This window comes from Coenobita brevimanus, chromosome 78, assembly GCF_032717465.1.
Source record: "Coenobita brevimanus isolate Jiangsu-jjx chromosome 78, ASM3271746v2, whole genome shotgun sequence".
Classification (NCBI taxonomy): Eukaryota; Metazoa; Arthropoda; class Malacostraca; order Decapoda; family Coenobitidae; genus Coenobita; species Coenobita brevimanus.
Window position 1 is genome coordinate 34,113,142 of NC_137031.1, and position 18,141 is coordinate 34,131,282.

Sequence of the window (18,141 nt, forward strand, 5' to 3'; positions counted from 1 at the left end):
CTCCCCCTCCCTTCCCACCTGCTTGCTACGCCACTGTGGTGATGTAAGGTGTTGTGACCTTGAATGAGGCACGTGGAAGGTGTGAGGGAGGGAGAGAGAATGAAAGGAAGAACACAAAAGTTAGATAAGAGAAGGTCAGAGAGCTTAATGAATCGATTGAGAACAAAGGAAATGAAAAAGTAAAAGAAAAAGATAAAGGATAATGTATAAGAGAACACAGGTAAATAACAGAAAACGGGGTGCGGCACTGCACGTAAGTGATCAAAATAGAGACGGGGGACGGAGGTGTGACGGGATGAGGAGGGATGGGGAGCGAGGCAAGGGGAAGGGGGAATGTGAGGGATGTAGGAGAAGGGTTACAGGAATGGGGGTAGGGGGTAAGATGCATGGGGAGGGAAGGGGGGATGTAAGAGCGGGGGAGAGGGGTGTGGAAGATGAGAGAGGGGGGTGTTCGGAGTGTAGATGGGAGGGATGAGAGGTTGGGAAGGGGTTGCATGTAGTGGGAAGGGTGTGTACGGGGGGGACTTGCTATTAGGTTGCCAGGCAGTTGCTCGCGCCTCTCCGTGCCAGCCGAACACACGCTACCTTCTCTCAGCAAACACAACAATCAAACAAACAGCCTCTTTTCATTCTCATCAGGTATGTGAATTATCTGTACAACGATCAAGCAAATTACGTTTTTACAATGCGGTAACAGAGAATGTGTATTAATATTACAATAGAGTAGTTTATTATATTACGATATCGCTATGTCGTTCATAATTACGATAATATACAAATTGGTTTATCGTCAAAATGCTACACCAGAAAGTGGGCTGTCATTTTAACATTATCACTGCAATATTAAAGAAGAAAGTGGATGACCAGTACGGTAATATAATAGGAAGTAGATTATCATTAAAATATTGTCGCAGAATGTGGCTTTGGCGTTCCTCGAGCCACGATTTTATAACACACTCTTTCATAACATTTGTCTGAATAGCTAATTAAATTTCAGAATAACTAGAAATTTGTATATTAATTTTATATCTTAATTGTTGATGCATTTTCTTCTGAATATTTAGTGCTGCTCTGAGGTTATAATTAAAGCGAGGAGGAAAGTAGAAGGGGGAAACCAGCATGAGATGGAAGGACAGAGTAGGAAGATATATGAGAGAGTGATGTGTAAGTTGTGGGGAGGGCAGCCAAATGGCAGAGGAGTAGGTGACGCGGAGGCGATTTGTTTGTGGCATCTTCTTACAGTATGTGTATGGCAATGGACAGATAGATAAAATTTAATAAAGTAATGTATCTAATGACAAAGTTGTTACTGAAGGGGACGCGGCTGTCTCAGGGCTCCCTCCCTCACCTCCCCAGCTCACTCGCCCTCCATCTCCCCCATCCTCGATACGGAAGCTGAAGGTATAATGGTTAACATATTCAACCCGCAATTTATATACCAGAGTATGATGCCAAGGCCGGTTAGACTCCTGGATAAAGTATGTTTCTCCTAATTCCCTGTTCTTCCAGCAGTTACATTTGGGACCTGTACATGCAATTCAGTTGTTGTATGTTGTACTGTTGGAGAAGATTGTGAATTGCTAAAAATTGCTTGTCTGCCTTCATGTCCCTCGTGTATCAGATACGCCGTAATCTTGAGCTCACTCTTTCCTCCCACCTCTCCCAGACACTCCCATCTTTCCCCTCCCATCTCCCCACTCGCTATTCCTTCCACCTTCACCCACACACTCACCTCTCCTTCCTTCCCACTCACTCTTCCCTCCATTCACTCCTACACACACACACCCTCCCTCCTCCCCCACTCACTTATTTCTTCCTCCCCTCCAACACACTCCCCCTCTCTCCTCCCTCCAACACTCTTTCCCCCTTCCTCTCCCACACACTCCCCTTCCCTCCTCCCCCACCCTTCATACCATCCCATCCTCCATTTCTGTTTCCCTCTCCCCTTCCATCCCTAATTTCTCCATCCCTTCCGTCCTTCACCAATCTCCCTCCCATTCCTTCTCCTCCATTCTCCTTCCCTACCCTCCTTCACCACTCGTCCTCCCATCCGTCCATCACCACTCTCCTGCCCTTCCTTTCTTCACCTCGTTTCCTCCCTTCCCTCATCCATATCTCTACCTCCTCCTCCTCCACCTCCATTCCTCCAACATCCACCTGAGGATTGCAGCGCTGGTATCATAATCTACCTGAACAAAGAAACGTCCTTCAGCTCAATGACAAATCAATTACAATATGAGTAATGCTTTTCATCCAGGAGGTGTTTCATTGTCAGCCACAGCTCCAACCAAACCTCACTATCTCCCTTCCATGTTACGTCGAGTAGTGATGGAATTATTGGAGGCTGAATATATGGCTAACTTGCTAGTTCGAAATATCTCCCCTAAAATGACGAAAACCGTGTGTACAGACAGACACACAAGTACAGTACCTTCCCATAGTTTGACTAATACAGAGAAAAATCTGAAACGCGTACTAATAGAGATAGATTTTTTTTTTTTTACTGTATTTCGCCAGTTGTTAATTTTCGTCAGAGGGAATTGGGAAGATGTTTGTTTCTTTGTGCATTTGACAGTAAAGTTTTTTCAATCATAGAACAAAAAAAGTCACAATGCTAAAGTGATGAATACGACTGGAATGCTTTAGTTCGTCCAGCTTGAAATTTTCTTTTATTGCATCCAAATTTTTTTGAAGTTTAGCTCTAATTGGGATGCAGTCGGTAAGGAAATAAGAACATTTGCTTTCAACATTTTTACTAGGAAAAGGAAAATATCCCCCATAGGATTACAATGGAAGATAAGGATATTACTATACAAATAATACAATAAATCTGTGACTTGGAGTTTATTTGATCCGTTATTAGTTTGTAAAACGATATAATTAGGAAAAAAATAATCTATGTAATATACCAAAAGTATGATGACATTAGGGCCCTCTGTCACATACATACTGAATCTGATACCTGTAATTTTGTGCGAAACTAATGTCTAGGAAGTGACGGTAAAATGACAGGGCAAATACTAATAAATACAGGCACACCTGCATACATATTTACATACATTTATGGCAATTCATTTCTGTCTACTCATTTATCTAGCTGCGGAAATACAGGTGAGTACAGGTACATTTACATACTGATTCATATGTATAGAAATGAATTTTTGTTTATTCATTGATTTATTTATGCAAAATACAGGTAGAGATAGGCATATAATAAATACAGTATGTCTATCTATCTATCTATCTATCTATCTATCTATATACTAAAAGTGCAATTTCTTCCAGGATATGATTACAAACTACAAGAGTTCCCTCTCCTTAATAAAAAATGAATTTATGGTAGCTAGAGTAATGAATGAACACCCTGGTTGGTTGTCTGTGTGTTTGGGAGATGGCCTGACAACGGGAGTGATTGAAGTCCTTGTGACATCTATGCCAGATAGGTCACGGAACGCCACTGAAAGGGAGAACGGCTGCACTGCTTATTAACTGGAGAGTGTTCGTGACAGGTATTATGCTCATGAGACTAAACACAGTAATCAAGAGAATATATTGTCTGAAGAGTAAATGTTTATTTGTATAATCATAAATGTTCATGATACGTTTATCAAATTTTTGCATCCAATTCTAACAACTGATGTTACGATTTACTTAGTTGTGATAATTTATGTTAAGTCACGCGTGTGATAGTTCCACCCATCCATTACAACACGCTTAGAAGGAAGGAGCCAAGGTTACGTGCAATAGAGCATAGAAGATTATCAGAGCCATATTTTCCCAAATAAACGCTTTGTATTCTCTCATTCTGAGAGAAAACACTTCTTGAAGGAAACCAATGGGCTGAACATACTGTCATAATGAAACCCATGTCCACTAAGAAAAATATATGTACGGTACAGACCCTATCAGCATTATGGTGACTGTTATGATTATTTAATTGCGACGTACATTTTATTAGGGTTTGTGAAATAAAGTCTGAAAGTTATTTCACTACGACGAATATTTTTTTTTCTCATAAAATCTGAATGTTATTTTTACTACGACGAATACATTATTAGGGTTTGTGATATAAAGTCTGAATGGTAAATTTAATCAAATCTATAACAGCAAACAACACAAAGTTTTTCAGTCTTTATAGAGAAACAAAAGCATCCTACCTCCATGTCCTGTGCTGGGGCGATGACTCAACGACGACGGAATTTCCACCCTCCATCTGGACTCATCTGGATTGTACCTTACCTGTTGATAGATAACTGCTTTATTTACTGAAGCTTTAAAAAACTTATTTGTTACTTGCAAATAAGGATAAATTAATACATATGGTTATTTTCATCTTAGTTTGGCGATTTAGATCTTCATTCTTTTCCATCTTCTTTCACTAGCTCATTCACTGAAGAAAATAATGCTACGTCTCTACATTCTTTCCATTACAGTTTAGCATGACTGGCATGATAGTCAAGTGTTAATTATTGTTACAACTTAACATTCAAGATGGAGAAAGGGCAGTTTTAGGCCAAGTCAAAGTGGGATGAGTATAGGAGAAATGAGAATTAAATTTGTTCTTGGAATAAAAATTAAGTGAAAAGAAAAAAACTGGAGTGAAGGAAAAGATACGTAGCAAATGCCTGGGAAAAAGAATAATAACTGATATCTGTAATGAAGGCGTAGGAAAGTAACTAACACTTCCAATGAAAGAAGATTAAATTAATTAATATCTGTAATTAAAAAGCAACTAATGTCTGGGATGAAAGAAAAATCACAGCAAAAAGAGCACCAAAGAAAAAAAAAAAAACGAAAACTATTGGTATGAAGGACAAAAAGAAACCTAGGCGATTCCTGGAAAGACAATGTAAATACTTGTGTCTTAAAAGAGAAGAAAGTATAACCAGTTCGTCTGACAAGGAAAAAATTCATGCCAGTACATAAATCATCGTATGTACTGTAAAATTATACGGGACCAGTTAAAAAACGTGACTATCAGTTGTTACTCTGGGCTATGCCGATATGTTTTTTTCTGCAAAGAGTAGTTTGGCTAGAATCTTGGAAAGTTAGCAACGATGTTCAGCTTAAGAATACGAAACTAATTAGCTAGAAAACACACACACACACACACACACACACACACACACACACACACACACACACACACACACACACACACACACACACACACACACTGATACTACAGAAGACAAAGGAATGTTGTTGGAAGGTCAGGACTCACTCTATCCGGCCACACAAAGATAGAACAAAGGGATCCTATAACACAAGATATACTTACCAAGCAATATATCTGAGGGTTAATATGCCCATTAACAAAAAAAATCAGTCACTGACGCCTTAAAGTGAATAAAATGGTCTGAGTTGTTTGATTTGCTCCAATAAAAAGAAAAAAAAAACTGCAGATGCTTATACAAACGAAAACAAACAGAAGCTGACACACACAATCATTGAAACAATAGACTTTTTTTTTTTTCCCCACACCTGATACAGAGAAACAAATTTTTACCTCTAGGTCCTAGGAAGTAGTAATTAAATACGTTACATCATTTAAAGAAAAAAGAATAAGGTTTGCGAGTTTCATAGCCGGGCAGTTTCGCCGGAGCTGGCCTGCCGTATTGGCACAGTGAAGTCAGGGAACCATCCCAATTCGTCAACTCCCATTTTGTCTGCTCCCATCTCGTCCATTCGAGAAGTGGATCTGATCGCCATTATATCTACACCAATATCATCCGCTTTCCGGTTAGGTTAGGTTAGGTTATCTTAGGTTAGGATAGGTTATAGATGAAATAAGTTACTAGTTCAGCAAAAAATGGTGGACATAAAAGTTGTCAGAGTTAAAACAGCCTAAGCTCATTAGGGTATAATTATCCTAGACATAGCTGGAGTAGAAACAAGTACAACAGTTCTAAGCTGATGCGGGACCATCAGGGTCGAAAAATGGGGCGCTGATGAAGCCTACGGAGATGAAAAAAAAGGGCTTTAGGGAGTAACTGACTGATCAGGCCACTCCATGAGATCCCACACGTGAAAATGGCAGCAGGCGAAACGAAAACCGAGGTGGTGACTAAGCGGGAATTTACAATAGACGAGAATGGAGTAGACGAACCAGGCATAATACAAAATCATCTGGACAAGTCAGGGGGTCGGCTGGGAAGAGGGAAGTAATGAGAAAGGGTGAGGTGTTAAGCAGAAGTGGGGTGTTGAGAGGGAGGGGGTGATAAATAGAAGTGATGTGTTGACAGGGGGTGGGATGTTGAGAGTGGATGGGGTGTTGAGAGGGAGTGGAGTGTTGTAGGGGGTTGGGTGCTAAGAGGGGGTGGGGTGCTGAGAGGGGTGGTGTGATGAGTGAGGGTAGGGTGTTGAGAGAGGTGGGGTGTTGAGAGCGGGTGAGGTGCCGAGAGGGGTGGGGTGATTAGAGAGATGAGGTGTTTGTTGACAGGGGGTGGGGTGTTGAGAGAGAGTGGAGTGTTGAGAGGGAGTGAGGTGCTGAGAGGGGTGGGGTGATGAGAGAAATGGGGTGCTGAGATGGGGTGGGATGTTGAGAGAGAGTGGAGTGGGGGTGAGGTGTTGAGAGGGAGTGGGGTTTTGAGAGAGGGTGTTGAGAGAGGAGAGGCGTTGAGGGGGGTGGGGTGTTGCAAGGGGGTGGGATGATAAGAGGGTGTGGAGTTTTGAGAGGGGGTGGTGTGTTGAAAAGGGTGGGGTGATGATAGAGGGGTGTATTGTATGAGGGGTACCACTCACCGTAACATCAACTCTCACCAACAGGTCAAGATGAAAGTTGCTGTGGCAGTGTTGATTCTCATGGTGTCTCTGCATGCCGGTAAGTTGCCCGCCATGTAGGTAAGTCTCTCAGCACTTACCGATCGTTTAGTTAGGGTTTCTTAACACCAGTAACTAGGACCCTTTGCAGGAATTACGAATGTGTGTCTATAATGAGGTGTGACAAAAAAAGTCATGGTAATGGCCAAAGCGGTTTGTAATGAGTGTCAAATATTTGTATCATTGCATTTCGTACAACAGTTACTTTTCTAGCTGACATATGTACTGTAGTATTACTGGAAAATTCGAATCAAGCTACTGCATCGTGGTGAGGGCAAAGTTAATGCTCTGTGATCCATCCGCCATCTACTTTTAGTAGCTGCGGAAAGAGCGTATCCTTACAGATTGTCAAAGAAGTATCGTGTCATTTCCCCCATTCTGACTGGTCACTTTGCATCGCATCCAGTGGTCTTATGCAGGGTCAAAGCAGAGAATTCCTCTTATGCTTACGGAAATGACCCAGAAACTAAAAGGCAGAGCTCCTAATGGAGGACACCAAGTGTCACCGAAATCCTGAAGTGACAGTAAGTCAATATAGCATAAGAATGTCTTTCTGTTTGAATCTCTTGGCATGGAAGGAATTGTGCACATAAAATTTCTCCCCATATATATTACTCTTAATGCAGCTTTCTACCTGAAAGTTTTGAAGCATCTGTCTGAGGCAGCGAGATGCAAATGGCACGAGAAGTGAAATGGCATGTGGTTGCTTCAGTACTGAAACTCACCCAGTCATGCAGCGCTCATTATTCAGTATTGTACGGATTAAAAAAAAATCCTTTAGTACAACATCCACCTTAACTTGACTTAGCACAAGCCAGTTTCTGATTTCTTACCAATGAAGCTTGTGATGAAATTACATCTTCAGACACGACTGAAGACATCTATTCTGATACGACGAGCATCCAGATGGGCATACAAATTAATGAGATGCAGCGATGCTTTCTTCAGTAACAGAAATGTTGAAACAAGTGTGCGAATGCAGCAAGGAAGTACTTTGAATGAGATAGCTGAAGAATGAGTCTAACATTCAATAAAACTGAGTTTGTCAGCCATTGCCAGAACTTTCTTATCACACCTTTTAGGTATACTAATTTTCAGACTATATATTCACCTAAATCAGCACCTAATTCTTTTTATCTATATACTTCTTATTATATCCACCTTCCTCTCTGTCTGTCTCTGCCTGTCTGTCTGTCTGTCTGTCTCTGCACTATATATTGTACTTTGGATATATTACATGCATCTTACGAATAACGTGGAATGTTTGTACATTACATTTAGCATATTTATTCCGTCTAGAAAAGAATCAGGATATATATAGTTTTGATAAATAATAAAGAAGATTATGTTAATTAACCTTGTGCCGAAATAAATATATGAGATGATAGAGAGGCTGGCAATACCACAATACGGCATATGGAATAGAAACGAGGAAGGAAGGCATCTGAGGGAGGAGAGAAGAGCGAGTGAGAGTTGTGAAGCAGAGTGAGACTGAAGTAGAAAATGTGAGGCGGGAATCATGAGTGAAAAGTTTTGAGCAGGGGAGGAAGGGAATATTATGAGTGGGGAAAGAAAGGTAAGAAAGTGGTTTAGAACAGCTAGAAATGCCGCATGGACTGAAAGGCATAGAGGAGAGAAGAGGGAAGGAAGGAGTTTAAGGGAAGGAGGAGAGAGGTACTGACTGGTATACGGTAGAGAGGGAGGTAAGAGAGTGACGGCAGCAGGGAAAGTACAGCCTCTAGTTTTAGAATAATGATTTGCTAGCGTAAAAGCTTGGGAAAAAAAAAAAAAGGTGAATTAGATTAACCCTCCTCCAGCAGAACCTCATAAACTGTGTCACGTGCTGATATTGCATCGGTGCTGAGATTATGTGGTGCTGTTTCGTCTCCTTATTATTCTGATACCTACCCTACCCTACCCTAACCTAACTTAACCTAATCTAACGTAATATTTTGTGACATTTCTTCCTAATTCCTACATCAATATGCTTCCCTGTGCCCTAGCATGGTGATTAGTAGAACAGCAGCTCATGAGAGGAGTTCCATCCAGTGAGTTTGGTGCTGTGTCGCTCATTAATGTAGTACGTAGGCAGAAATGTCACAAAATATTAGGTTAAGTTCGGTTAAGTTAGGCTACATATCCAAATAATAAGGGGCCAAAACAGCACCATGTACTCTCAGCACGGCTGTAATCTCAGCCCGTGACACCGGTGCGATAGAGACTTGATAATTTAATCAGAATATTGAATGACGACAGGCGCCATATAGATTTACTTTTACCTGTATACTTATTGTTTTACCTCACTTACTGTTTCCTCCTGTGCACATTATTAGAGTTACTAAGAAGTTCATGCTTAATTTGATTGGTAATAAAAGTGTAATACAAGCTCCATATTAAAAGTTAGTGAAGAACGTGCAGAATATTTAAGCAATGGCAAAGAAGTAGCTGAGTTTTACTTTGAATTCCAAAGCTCTGCTTAGCAAGATGTCTCTTTAACAACAAAATTAGCTGCACGGTATTAACCAAAGAATTGCAAACTTCTTGGCATAATTCCATTCTTTATCCTGTCTTCCTTTGTGTACCAGGAGAGGCCTTGATGTGTAAGGCTTGCCCAAGAGTTCTGCCGTGCAAAATGGAGGACACTCAGGAGACAAAGTGTTCTGGCTCCTGTCTGAAGGCGACTCAGGATGGACGTGAGTATTTTCCTCTCATCGTCAGTCTTCATTACGACTCATTAACCTGACTGATGCATGTAGAGCACGACCGGAAATATCTGGTTGTGTCAAACTGAAACGCAAATATTAATGAAAGCCAAAGCATTCTCTCACGAATGAGGGTCACCCGCCATTACTAAAAACAGTCAGTAATCCTCTGGGAATTGTAGGCATATTATAACAGCTTCACCAAAATTGAAAAAAAAAGTCTTCAGATTTCGCCATTTACTCTTAGCATTTAGAAACCTGAAGTCAGGGGCATTATATTGGTGAAGGTCACTGAGTATAACGGGCCTTTGAAGAATTTCTAATAGTTACTCTCTAAATAGCATTTCCATTAAATGAGGTTATGATAGAAACTGGTGAGTAATGGTTAGCTAAAAGAAAGAGTATTTTTCCTGCAAAACTCTTTGGCCATTGAAGGCATATCATCTCAGCTTTACCCAAATAATTGACAAACAGGCCACATATCACGGGATACTTCCCACAAAGTTTGGATAAAATTTGCCCATTTGATTTTGAGATATTTTGGTAACAGCCAGACACACAGACACACAGACACAAACACACAGATGCAGGCGATTGCATTATTGCCTCGCTAGATGGGCAATAACTAGAATAATTTATGTACTGCACAACCGAGTATGTCTGACTGTGATATAATGCAACACAAATTGCCGTTTGCGACCACAAAGAACGCACCGAACTCCAGCTCGTCGAGCATAAGCAACACAGTTCCTGTGATTGGACAATCAGATGGATGCTGTATATATCTCTGAAAATATCTATTACCGTTGCGCAAGTACTATTGTCTCCAAAAGTTCCGTTTCTCCTCATGTCGTTCACTAACTCGTAAAATGATGGTAGGCTGGGGAAAGTTGAATATTTTATAGTAACCAAAATCGTCTTCGTTTGTTAACCAGTTGGTTTTAACCTACAGTTAGATTTCATCATCCTAACTAACATAATGTTTTGAGTTAAAAAAGGGCTTGAGGAGGAGCAAAACCATTGGAGGCAATAGTATATACTTAATCTATATTTATTAACAGACGACAGTTCCGACACCGCATTCAAGAAGCACACAAATACGACACTAAACCTCTCTGTCCCGGTTTGTCACTAGTCTTCTCCCATTCCGTAGCCTGGCCTCATCAGCACCCCAACTTTTGCCCTTTCACCTCGTTTTTGGACAACCTCTCCTCAGTTTATCATGACTTTTAGTTTCACACGATGTTGTTTTTATCTATGACTTTTCTAATCAGCACCTTTATCTCTAATTCTTCATTGATAAAACCTGCCTATGATAATTTTCTGTCAAAAATCACTAGCAAAAAGCTCCAAAGGTCTGTGTTCTATTAAAATCATTAACTAGAAGGGAAGCCAGGACGTTATCCATTAAAGTCACTGTCTAATAAGTGAAACCTTACGTACACACACACACACACACACACACACACACACACACACACACACACACACACACACACACACACAAATCTACAAACACCACCTGCTGCTATTTCCTTTTGCGTGGGGAAGGGATAATCTGAGAGCTGAGGAAGAGCACATGGATGGAGTTGCATGAAGGCATCTTATATTTACCCCATTAAAGTAACGTGCACAGTATATATATAATTTACATATTATATAAAAAATAAGTGTCAGTTCATAATAATGTCCAGTAACACAGAAAATACGTATTCCAGTGATAGTTCGAATATTTTGCTCTGTTGTTCTAGACACGCTATGTTTGAGTTTCTGAGGTCGTGTCTAAATTCAAGTACTTTTGTTACCTACTGTGAATAAGGCTGTGTCTCTTCTGCACAATTATTCGTTTGCATTATTTTAATTCGTGTCATTTATCTTCCTTCATCATTTGCAGAAGAACTGTCCTACAGATCTTGCAGCCCAGTAAAGATCGATGACGGGTGCAGTTCAGCCACAACCTTGGGAAAGAAAACAGAAACATGTGCCTGCAACACTGACTTGTGCAACAGTGGGCCCAGCATCTCGCCACCCTCCGTGTTCGGCCTGACCATCCTGCTGGCGGCTGCCCGTGGCCTCATGAACTAAGCACTCTGGCACCACATGCCTCTCCACCACAACAACACATCTACACCCACACACTCTTTAAGTTAGGAGGATGACTGACATATCTTTTCTACCAGTACAGTATATTTCAGCATATGACAGAAGTATAATTTGGTATGTTCATTCATGTCATCTGTGTCAACATAACCGGATACAAACATCATCTAAGGGGATATGAAAGTGTTAAATAAAATAATGAAGGAAGAGATGCTAGACAGCCGCCAAAGCTCTTCAGAATGCGGTCCTAAGTAATGAATACTATTAAAACTTTCGTTGCGGCAAGGTTAATTATAGTTATTTGAGACCATTATCAACAGATGTGTGTAACTATACTTTTTCTACTCTAACTTGGTCTAAAATTGTCACCTCTCCATCATGAATGCTGGGTTGTAGCAATAGATTATAGTTATAGCAAGTGTTATGGCAATGGTTATAGCAATAGATTACCAGAGGAATATGATGCCAGTTTATAAGAGATGCATTGGGAAGTATGTACAGCTGTAGTATTGTCTTCCTATGCCATAAGCTACGTGGAAGAGGCTGCAAAAAAATCAAAATTTGGGCCAAGTTAAGGTGAAAGAACTGTAGCCATCATTATACTTTTCCGCAGCAACAAGCCACTGCATTAAAAAGTACTATTTTGGATACAGGTATAATTTCTCTAAAGATGAGCACCTATTCCATTTGGCCAAGAACTCTGATAGGGCCTAGATGAGGCTGGTCACTTTCTTAGGTACGGTTTGCAGTTAACCTTCAGGGTATTTTGTTGAAGTGGGAGAAATCGTGCTAGCCAGAACATCCCCCCCCCCCTCTCTCTTACTGTTCTTTCACCTCATATACCAAAGCCTACAAGTATACCGTGACATTTATGATGATATCGGTCCGACTAACTAACAGAGATTGACACTAAGCGTAGTTTCTGAATTAGGCTAAGAAGGTAAATATTTAGATGTTGACTGTAACTGCTCTCGCACATTTAACAGAACGTGAGAGAGAGAGAGAGAGAGAGAGAGAGAGAGAGAGAGAGAGAGAGAGAGAGAGAGAGAGAGAGAGAGAGAGAGAGAGAGAGAGAGAGAGAGAGAGAGAGAGAGAGAGAGAGAGATTTAATCAACTGAGAAGGAACACTGGGCAAAATGAGGCAAATGTCATGTAGTTTGTTTTAAGACTCTGGAGATGGACACAGCATGGAACTCATAAAAAAAAAGTAAAAAAAAAAAAAAAATAAAGTATCAGAGACATTAAAATTGTGTAGAAGGAAAGTATCTGTTTAAGCGATGACAGAAATGAATAAGACTAGTGGTGTTGATTGTGTTGTATGGCTGGAGGATAACTCTAAATGCCAAGGACCAGCAATGGATGGTGTTGGAAATGCAGTGCCCATGGTCTATATGTGGGGTGAGATGCTTTGCAAGGTGAGAATTACAACGGTGGAAGATAGGTGTGGAAACTGATTTTATATGATGAAAAGGGTTGACCAGGATGTATTGCAAGTGTTACTGGCATGTGGAGATAATGATTTATGAGGAGCGGAAGCAGAGAAAGTGAGAGAAGTGAGGTGAGAGGGAGAGGGAGAAGTCAGTAATGGAGATTTTTAGGACTGTGAATGAGCTTGAGTCACAGAGATCAGAGCATCTGATAGAGTGTGAGGCGTGTAAGGAACCATAAAAATCATGGTAAGCAGCAAAATGGTAAGTGGCGCCTGGTTAGGATGCTTCTCATTGTTTTTGCGTAGACCAGTGTATACTACATGAAGGAGACTGGGCAAATGAAGTTGCTGTCTCCTGCATTCATGCAATGGAGATTGTAAAAACTGGCATGTTTTTTTCATTCATTCATTGCCAGACGCCATGTATCCCAGACGGGGTGGCCAAGGGCTTAGAGTTAATTGTTTTACAGGGAGGGGCACTAATCCTCCGCATGTATTAAAGGTAAAAAAAGTAAAAAGAAAATCTGAGTGGAAGCACAATAGAAAACAAATTATAACTTTTTTCTGTGTGTTTCAGTGTTTAGCCGGGCTGCCTTTGACTCCTTGTAGTGTGCATACAAGTGATGGTTATAAAGAGTCTCTGAATGAATGTACAATAACTTCTAGAGATTTCATAACTAATTCTGAAAGTATGAAACTTGTATGAACGTTTTTAAGTCTTACAAGAGTTTCTCACTTAATAATTTTTAGATTCTAGAGTTAGCACGAGTTACAATGTATAAACAAGAACCTTTTGGAAGAACTTGATATAATTAGACAACTAATAAAAGTTCTAACAAATGTACGATCTTTCTTTTATTTCTTTAACTCATCACTGACATGATTCGGTGTGACATGGTATGACAGCACCTACAAAACACGACAGCAGACATGACCTACGCGAGTTGATGTCACGGCAGCATTAAGACGTAACATGAGATAATTATGACAGCTATGACATACCCAGGATGACATTAACATGTGCAATATGACAGCACTGACATTTATTAGAGATGGCATGAAATGGCAGCACTCTCATGACGTACGAGATGACATGGCATGACAACTGGCATGACATAAAATGAAGCGACAACAAGAATTACATGACCGCACTGCATGGCGTGATATCACTAGCATGACAGCGTTGACATGACAGCACTGACGTAAGATAAAAGTACTGACAACAACATGGAACATGGTATAGTTCTATGTTGTACAGATGGTGCGGATGGCACTATCGTCTGCTTGTTTTCATCTGACGAAGACCCGCAACTCCCATTCGGTTCATGAGACGGCCAAATGTAGTCTGAGTGGAGGATAAAATCTTGACTAGTAACCAAAAAGACTCATTCCTGCCTCAAAACGAAAGCTTTTTGCATTTCACGCAACCATGACTTAGTACTCAAGTTATGAGAGTTATGAGAGTTCCCACAGACGAAAACAAACTTTCTACTCTTATATATCCAAGGATCACAATACGCTACGACCAGGGTTAAGGCAGCTCTGGACTCGCCTTAGCGGGTGAGGCAGCGTTGGCTCCTACTGGGGCATAGTGCATCAGTCGTTTGGAGATACAGCCTCAGATCGCCCTGGTAAAGACTATGTGAAGCTTTAAGGCCATTTGTGCATCCAGGAACAGAGTGGTGTGGACAGAGGAAAGTGATGCACTGGCCACACGTCAACCTGAGACAGTATCCGTGTGAAATGGAGGGTTATCAACACTTTTTGGCATTCATGCATGGCAGTTTCTTGGATATTTCATCTGATATTTGAGATCCCAATTCAATCATATTACTACTAACAAAAAGCTGTGAATTCACCAACTTTGTCAAGTGCACCAGATTTCAAGCCTCATCCATACACTGATGCCGTCCTAGGTTCATATGTGGCCAACTGCACCCCTTGCATATATAATGCACACTTGCTAGGGTCATTGCACTTGTGCTTGCGAGTGTGAGGAAAATGTTTTTTTTTTTCGACGTTGTGTGTGTGTGTGTGTGTGTGTGTGTGTGTGTGTGTGTGTGTGTGTGTGTGTGTGTGTGTGTGTGTGTGTGTGTGTGTGTGTGTGTGTGTGTGCAAAACTGAGTCAAAATGGTTTTGGCTCGATGTTAACCATATTTGGTGGAGGTGTTTACGGTAAACCAAGATGTTAACTTAGTTTTTTAGAATAATAGCTCAAAGGTCAAGGTCATAAGGTCAGTTCAAAGGTCTGAGCTAGCGGGTTCAAGTTAAACAGTTTTGATTCAAGTTATACCAAACTTGGTGGGAGTGTTGAGGGTAAGACGAGAACAAAGTGTCTCGATTTTGAGGAAAATTAGTTAAAGGTCAAAGTCGCAGGCAAGGTCTAATTTGACCTATTGGTATCCATGTGTTAGCGAAATAACTGGAATAGGTCAGATTTGTTTAGGGTCACTAAAGGGGTTTATTTACTTTTTTAGAACAATAGGTCAAAGGTCACAGTCACATGACAAAGCCATTTAAATAGTTTCTTCCTCTAACATTAATTATTTTGAAAGGCTGAGGATAAGCCATGCATCAGGGGCTGAAAAAAGTCAGTAAATGTTCAAGGTCACAGGGAAAGATTAAATTGTCAGTGTCACGTGGAAGGTCAATTTAAATCATCTTTGTCCTCTTTAGATCACACTTAGTGGATGGGCAACGACGAATTGAATCTATTAACTGTCAAGGTTACGTGGCGAAGTTAAAGTTCGATCTTAGCGCGTCTGCATTTCGACCAAACTTTGTAGAAAGGTCTGATGTAAAGGAAGGATGAAGGGACTCAACTTCCGAAGCAGTCTGTCAGAGATCAAGGTAGCAGAGGAAGATCAAATGTTTAACTATATAACAAAAAAGGTTTTGATTCGATTTGGATTAAACTTTATGGACTGACGGTCAGCCAAGGATGAAGAGACTTGATTCGTTATAATTGGCAGTCAAATGTGAAAGGCACAGGCAAGGTCATCTCAGTCAGTTCTGAAATGATTTAAACCACTTAGTGGAAACGTTGAGGGTCGGGAAAGAAGGATGTAATTTAGTTTGAAACCAGTCTGCCAGAGACAGGATCACAAAGCTAGGTCAAATATTCGTCCCTAAGACCATACGTAAGGCATGAATGTAGCACTATGAGTTGCTTCTTGTTCACTCCGACAAGGAGAGCATGTTTTCACCCTGTTTATTTGTTAGTTTGTCTATTTGCAGGATTACTCACAACTAAAAGAGAGATTTGGAACAAATTTGGTTGGTAGATAGCCCATGTCCCAGGGAACAATCGATTAACCTTTGTAACCGATCCGGATCGTATTACAGATTCTGGATCCGGAAAGCACTTTTTGCGAAACCCTAATCAGTGATGAGAAAATATAACCCATTATGAAGAATGATTTGGAACTTACGTTGCCCTTGTAGGACAGATGCTCTCCACTGAATGCCTCTTAGTTTATATCTACTTTTGTAAACGACCGAGTTCTAACTATACTTCTAACTATTATGAGAGTTACCAAAGTCTGCATATTCAGCGAATAACATTCCTTGTTGGCATTAAAACAAATTGCAGTTGATGACAAACATCGGAATTCCCACATCATGGGTGATGTACAGACATGAGCAATAGTTCACCGACGCATATCTGCCGTTTGTATTAATGGAAGTTGTTACATGAGCTAGTTCTATGTGATAGCAATATGTACCACTTAAAAAAAAAGGTAAGAGAACGAAGAATACACCATCGTTTGAAAGGAATAAGAACTATAAAAGCCAGGTTACAATGCTGGCAGAGGACTGTCGGCGTACTTTTGCTCATGGCTGTACAGTCCACCTCTGACTTCTGTTAAATAGCTAAAATGCCTACGTGATGAAACCTATCAAATTGGATGCGCAAGAATAGGTATGACGTAAAGGATAGACAGAGATGTCCTTGAGGGAAGGAGGCAGCAGCTTAGCTACGAGGAAGTGCTCGGGGGATCACGGCCCCCGGCCACCAACTGGTCCACTATTTGAATTTGCACATTATTTATTATGTAGATACTGTGCAGCATTGTGCCCCCAGAGAATAGAGCTTGGCCTCATCGTGGCTTACTCTTTTATGGAGATCCGGCTACGCCACTGGAAGAAGGGTTAGAGAGAAAATGGATGAGCATGAAAGAGTGAATGATAGAGGAGATAGTAAAAGAGTGTGAGGGAAGAAAGTAGCGATGCTAGAAGGAAAAAAGAGGGAGGGAAGAAGGGCGGGCGGGAGGGAGGAGGGGACGTAAAGGAAGGATGAAGAGGAGATGTAGAAAAAAGGCTTGAAAGAGGGATGGAGGGGATGAAACACTTAAGCTTTACTGACGCAGGTTGGATGAAAGTGAGGATGGGAATGAGGGAAAACGTGAGAGATGCTTAAGAGCAAAATGAATCAGGTTATAAACAAAGAATATGAAAGGTGAAACAGAATGACGATGAAACTGAGGAGGTGGAACACAAGAAGACTAGAAAACGAGGGGGGTCAAGCGCACTAGAAAAGGGAATGTAAGGAATGAAAACAGGGGGGATGCATGGAAAGGGGTATGTCACAAGTGGGAGGATTGGTATGAGGGGAAGGAAATGGACTGTGTTTGGTAGGGAGGGGGTGTTAGGGGTAGTGGAGGGATGTTAAGATTAGCAAAAGTGAATATGAAAGGGTGTGGAGGGAGCTGCAGGAGATGGGAAGGGGAGTGGTAGGGGTGGGGAGGTGAATGCCAGGGGTGGGGAAATAAGTGCCAGGGGTGGAGAGGGGAGTGCCAAGGGTGGGGATGGAAGTGCCAGGGGTGGGGATGGTAGTGCTAAAGGTGGGAAGGGTAATGGTAGGGGTGGGGAGGGTAGTGCTAGGTGTGGAGAGGGGAGAGGTAGGGAGTGGGAAGTGAGGTACGAGGCGATGGGAGGGGGTTGTATGATGTGGGGGAAGGAGAGAGTGTGAGAGAAACTAACTCGGGCAACATTTACCCGTGCCTGTCCTCAGAGCTTGTTCACGTCAGCCTCTCTATGCAGGTACATGAAAAAAAAAAAAAAAAAAAAAGAGGAAAGAAAGTTAGA

At 41.2% G+C, this 18,141-nt stretch overlaps 1 protein-coding gene across 1 annotated transcript; it reads left to right on the forward strand.

Moving 5' to 3' along the window:
- The first annotated feature begins 524 nt into the window (after nucleotides 1–524).
- On the forward strand, nucleotides 525–13,897 carry LOC145408849 (uncharacterized). The gene is made up of 4 exons (XM_080279490.1): nucleotides 525–639; nucleotides 6,769–6,823; nucleotides 9,408–9,515; nucleotides 11,419–13,897. Exons 2-4 carry the CDS (start codon nucleotides 6,775–6,777, stop codon nucleotides 11,607–11,609), a joined length of 348 nt encoding a protein of 115 aa, XP_080135616.1. The 5' UTR covers nucleotides 525–639; nucleotides 6,769–6,774; the 3' UTR covers nucleotides 11,610–13,897.
- Nucleotides 13,898–18,141: the final 4,244 nt, after the last annotated feature.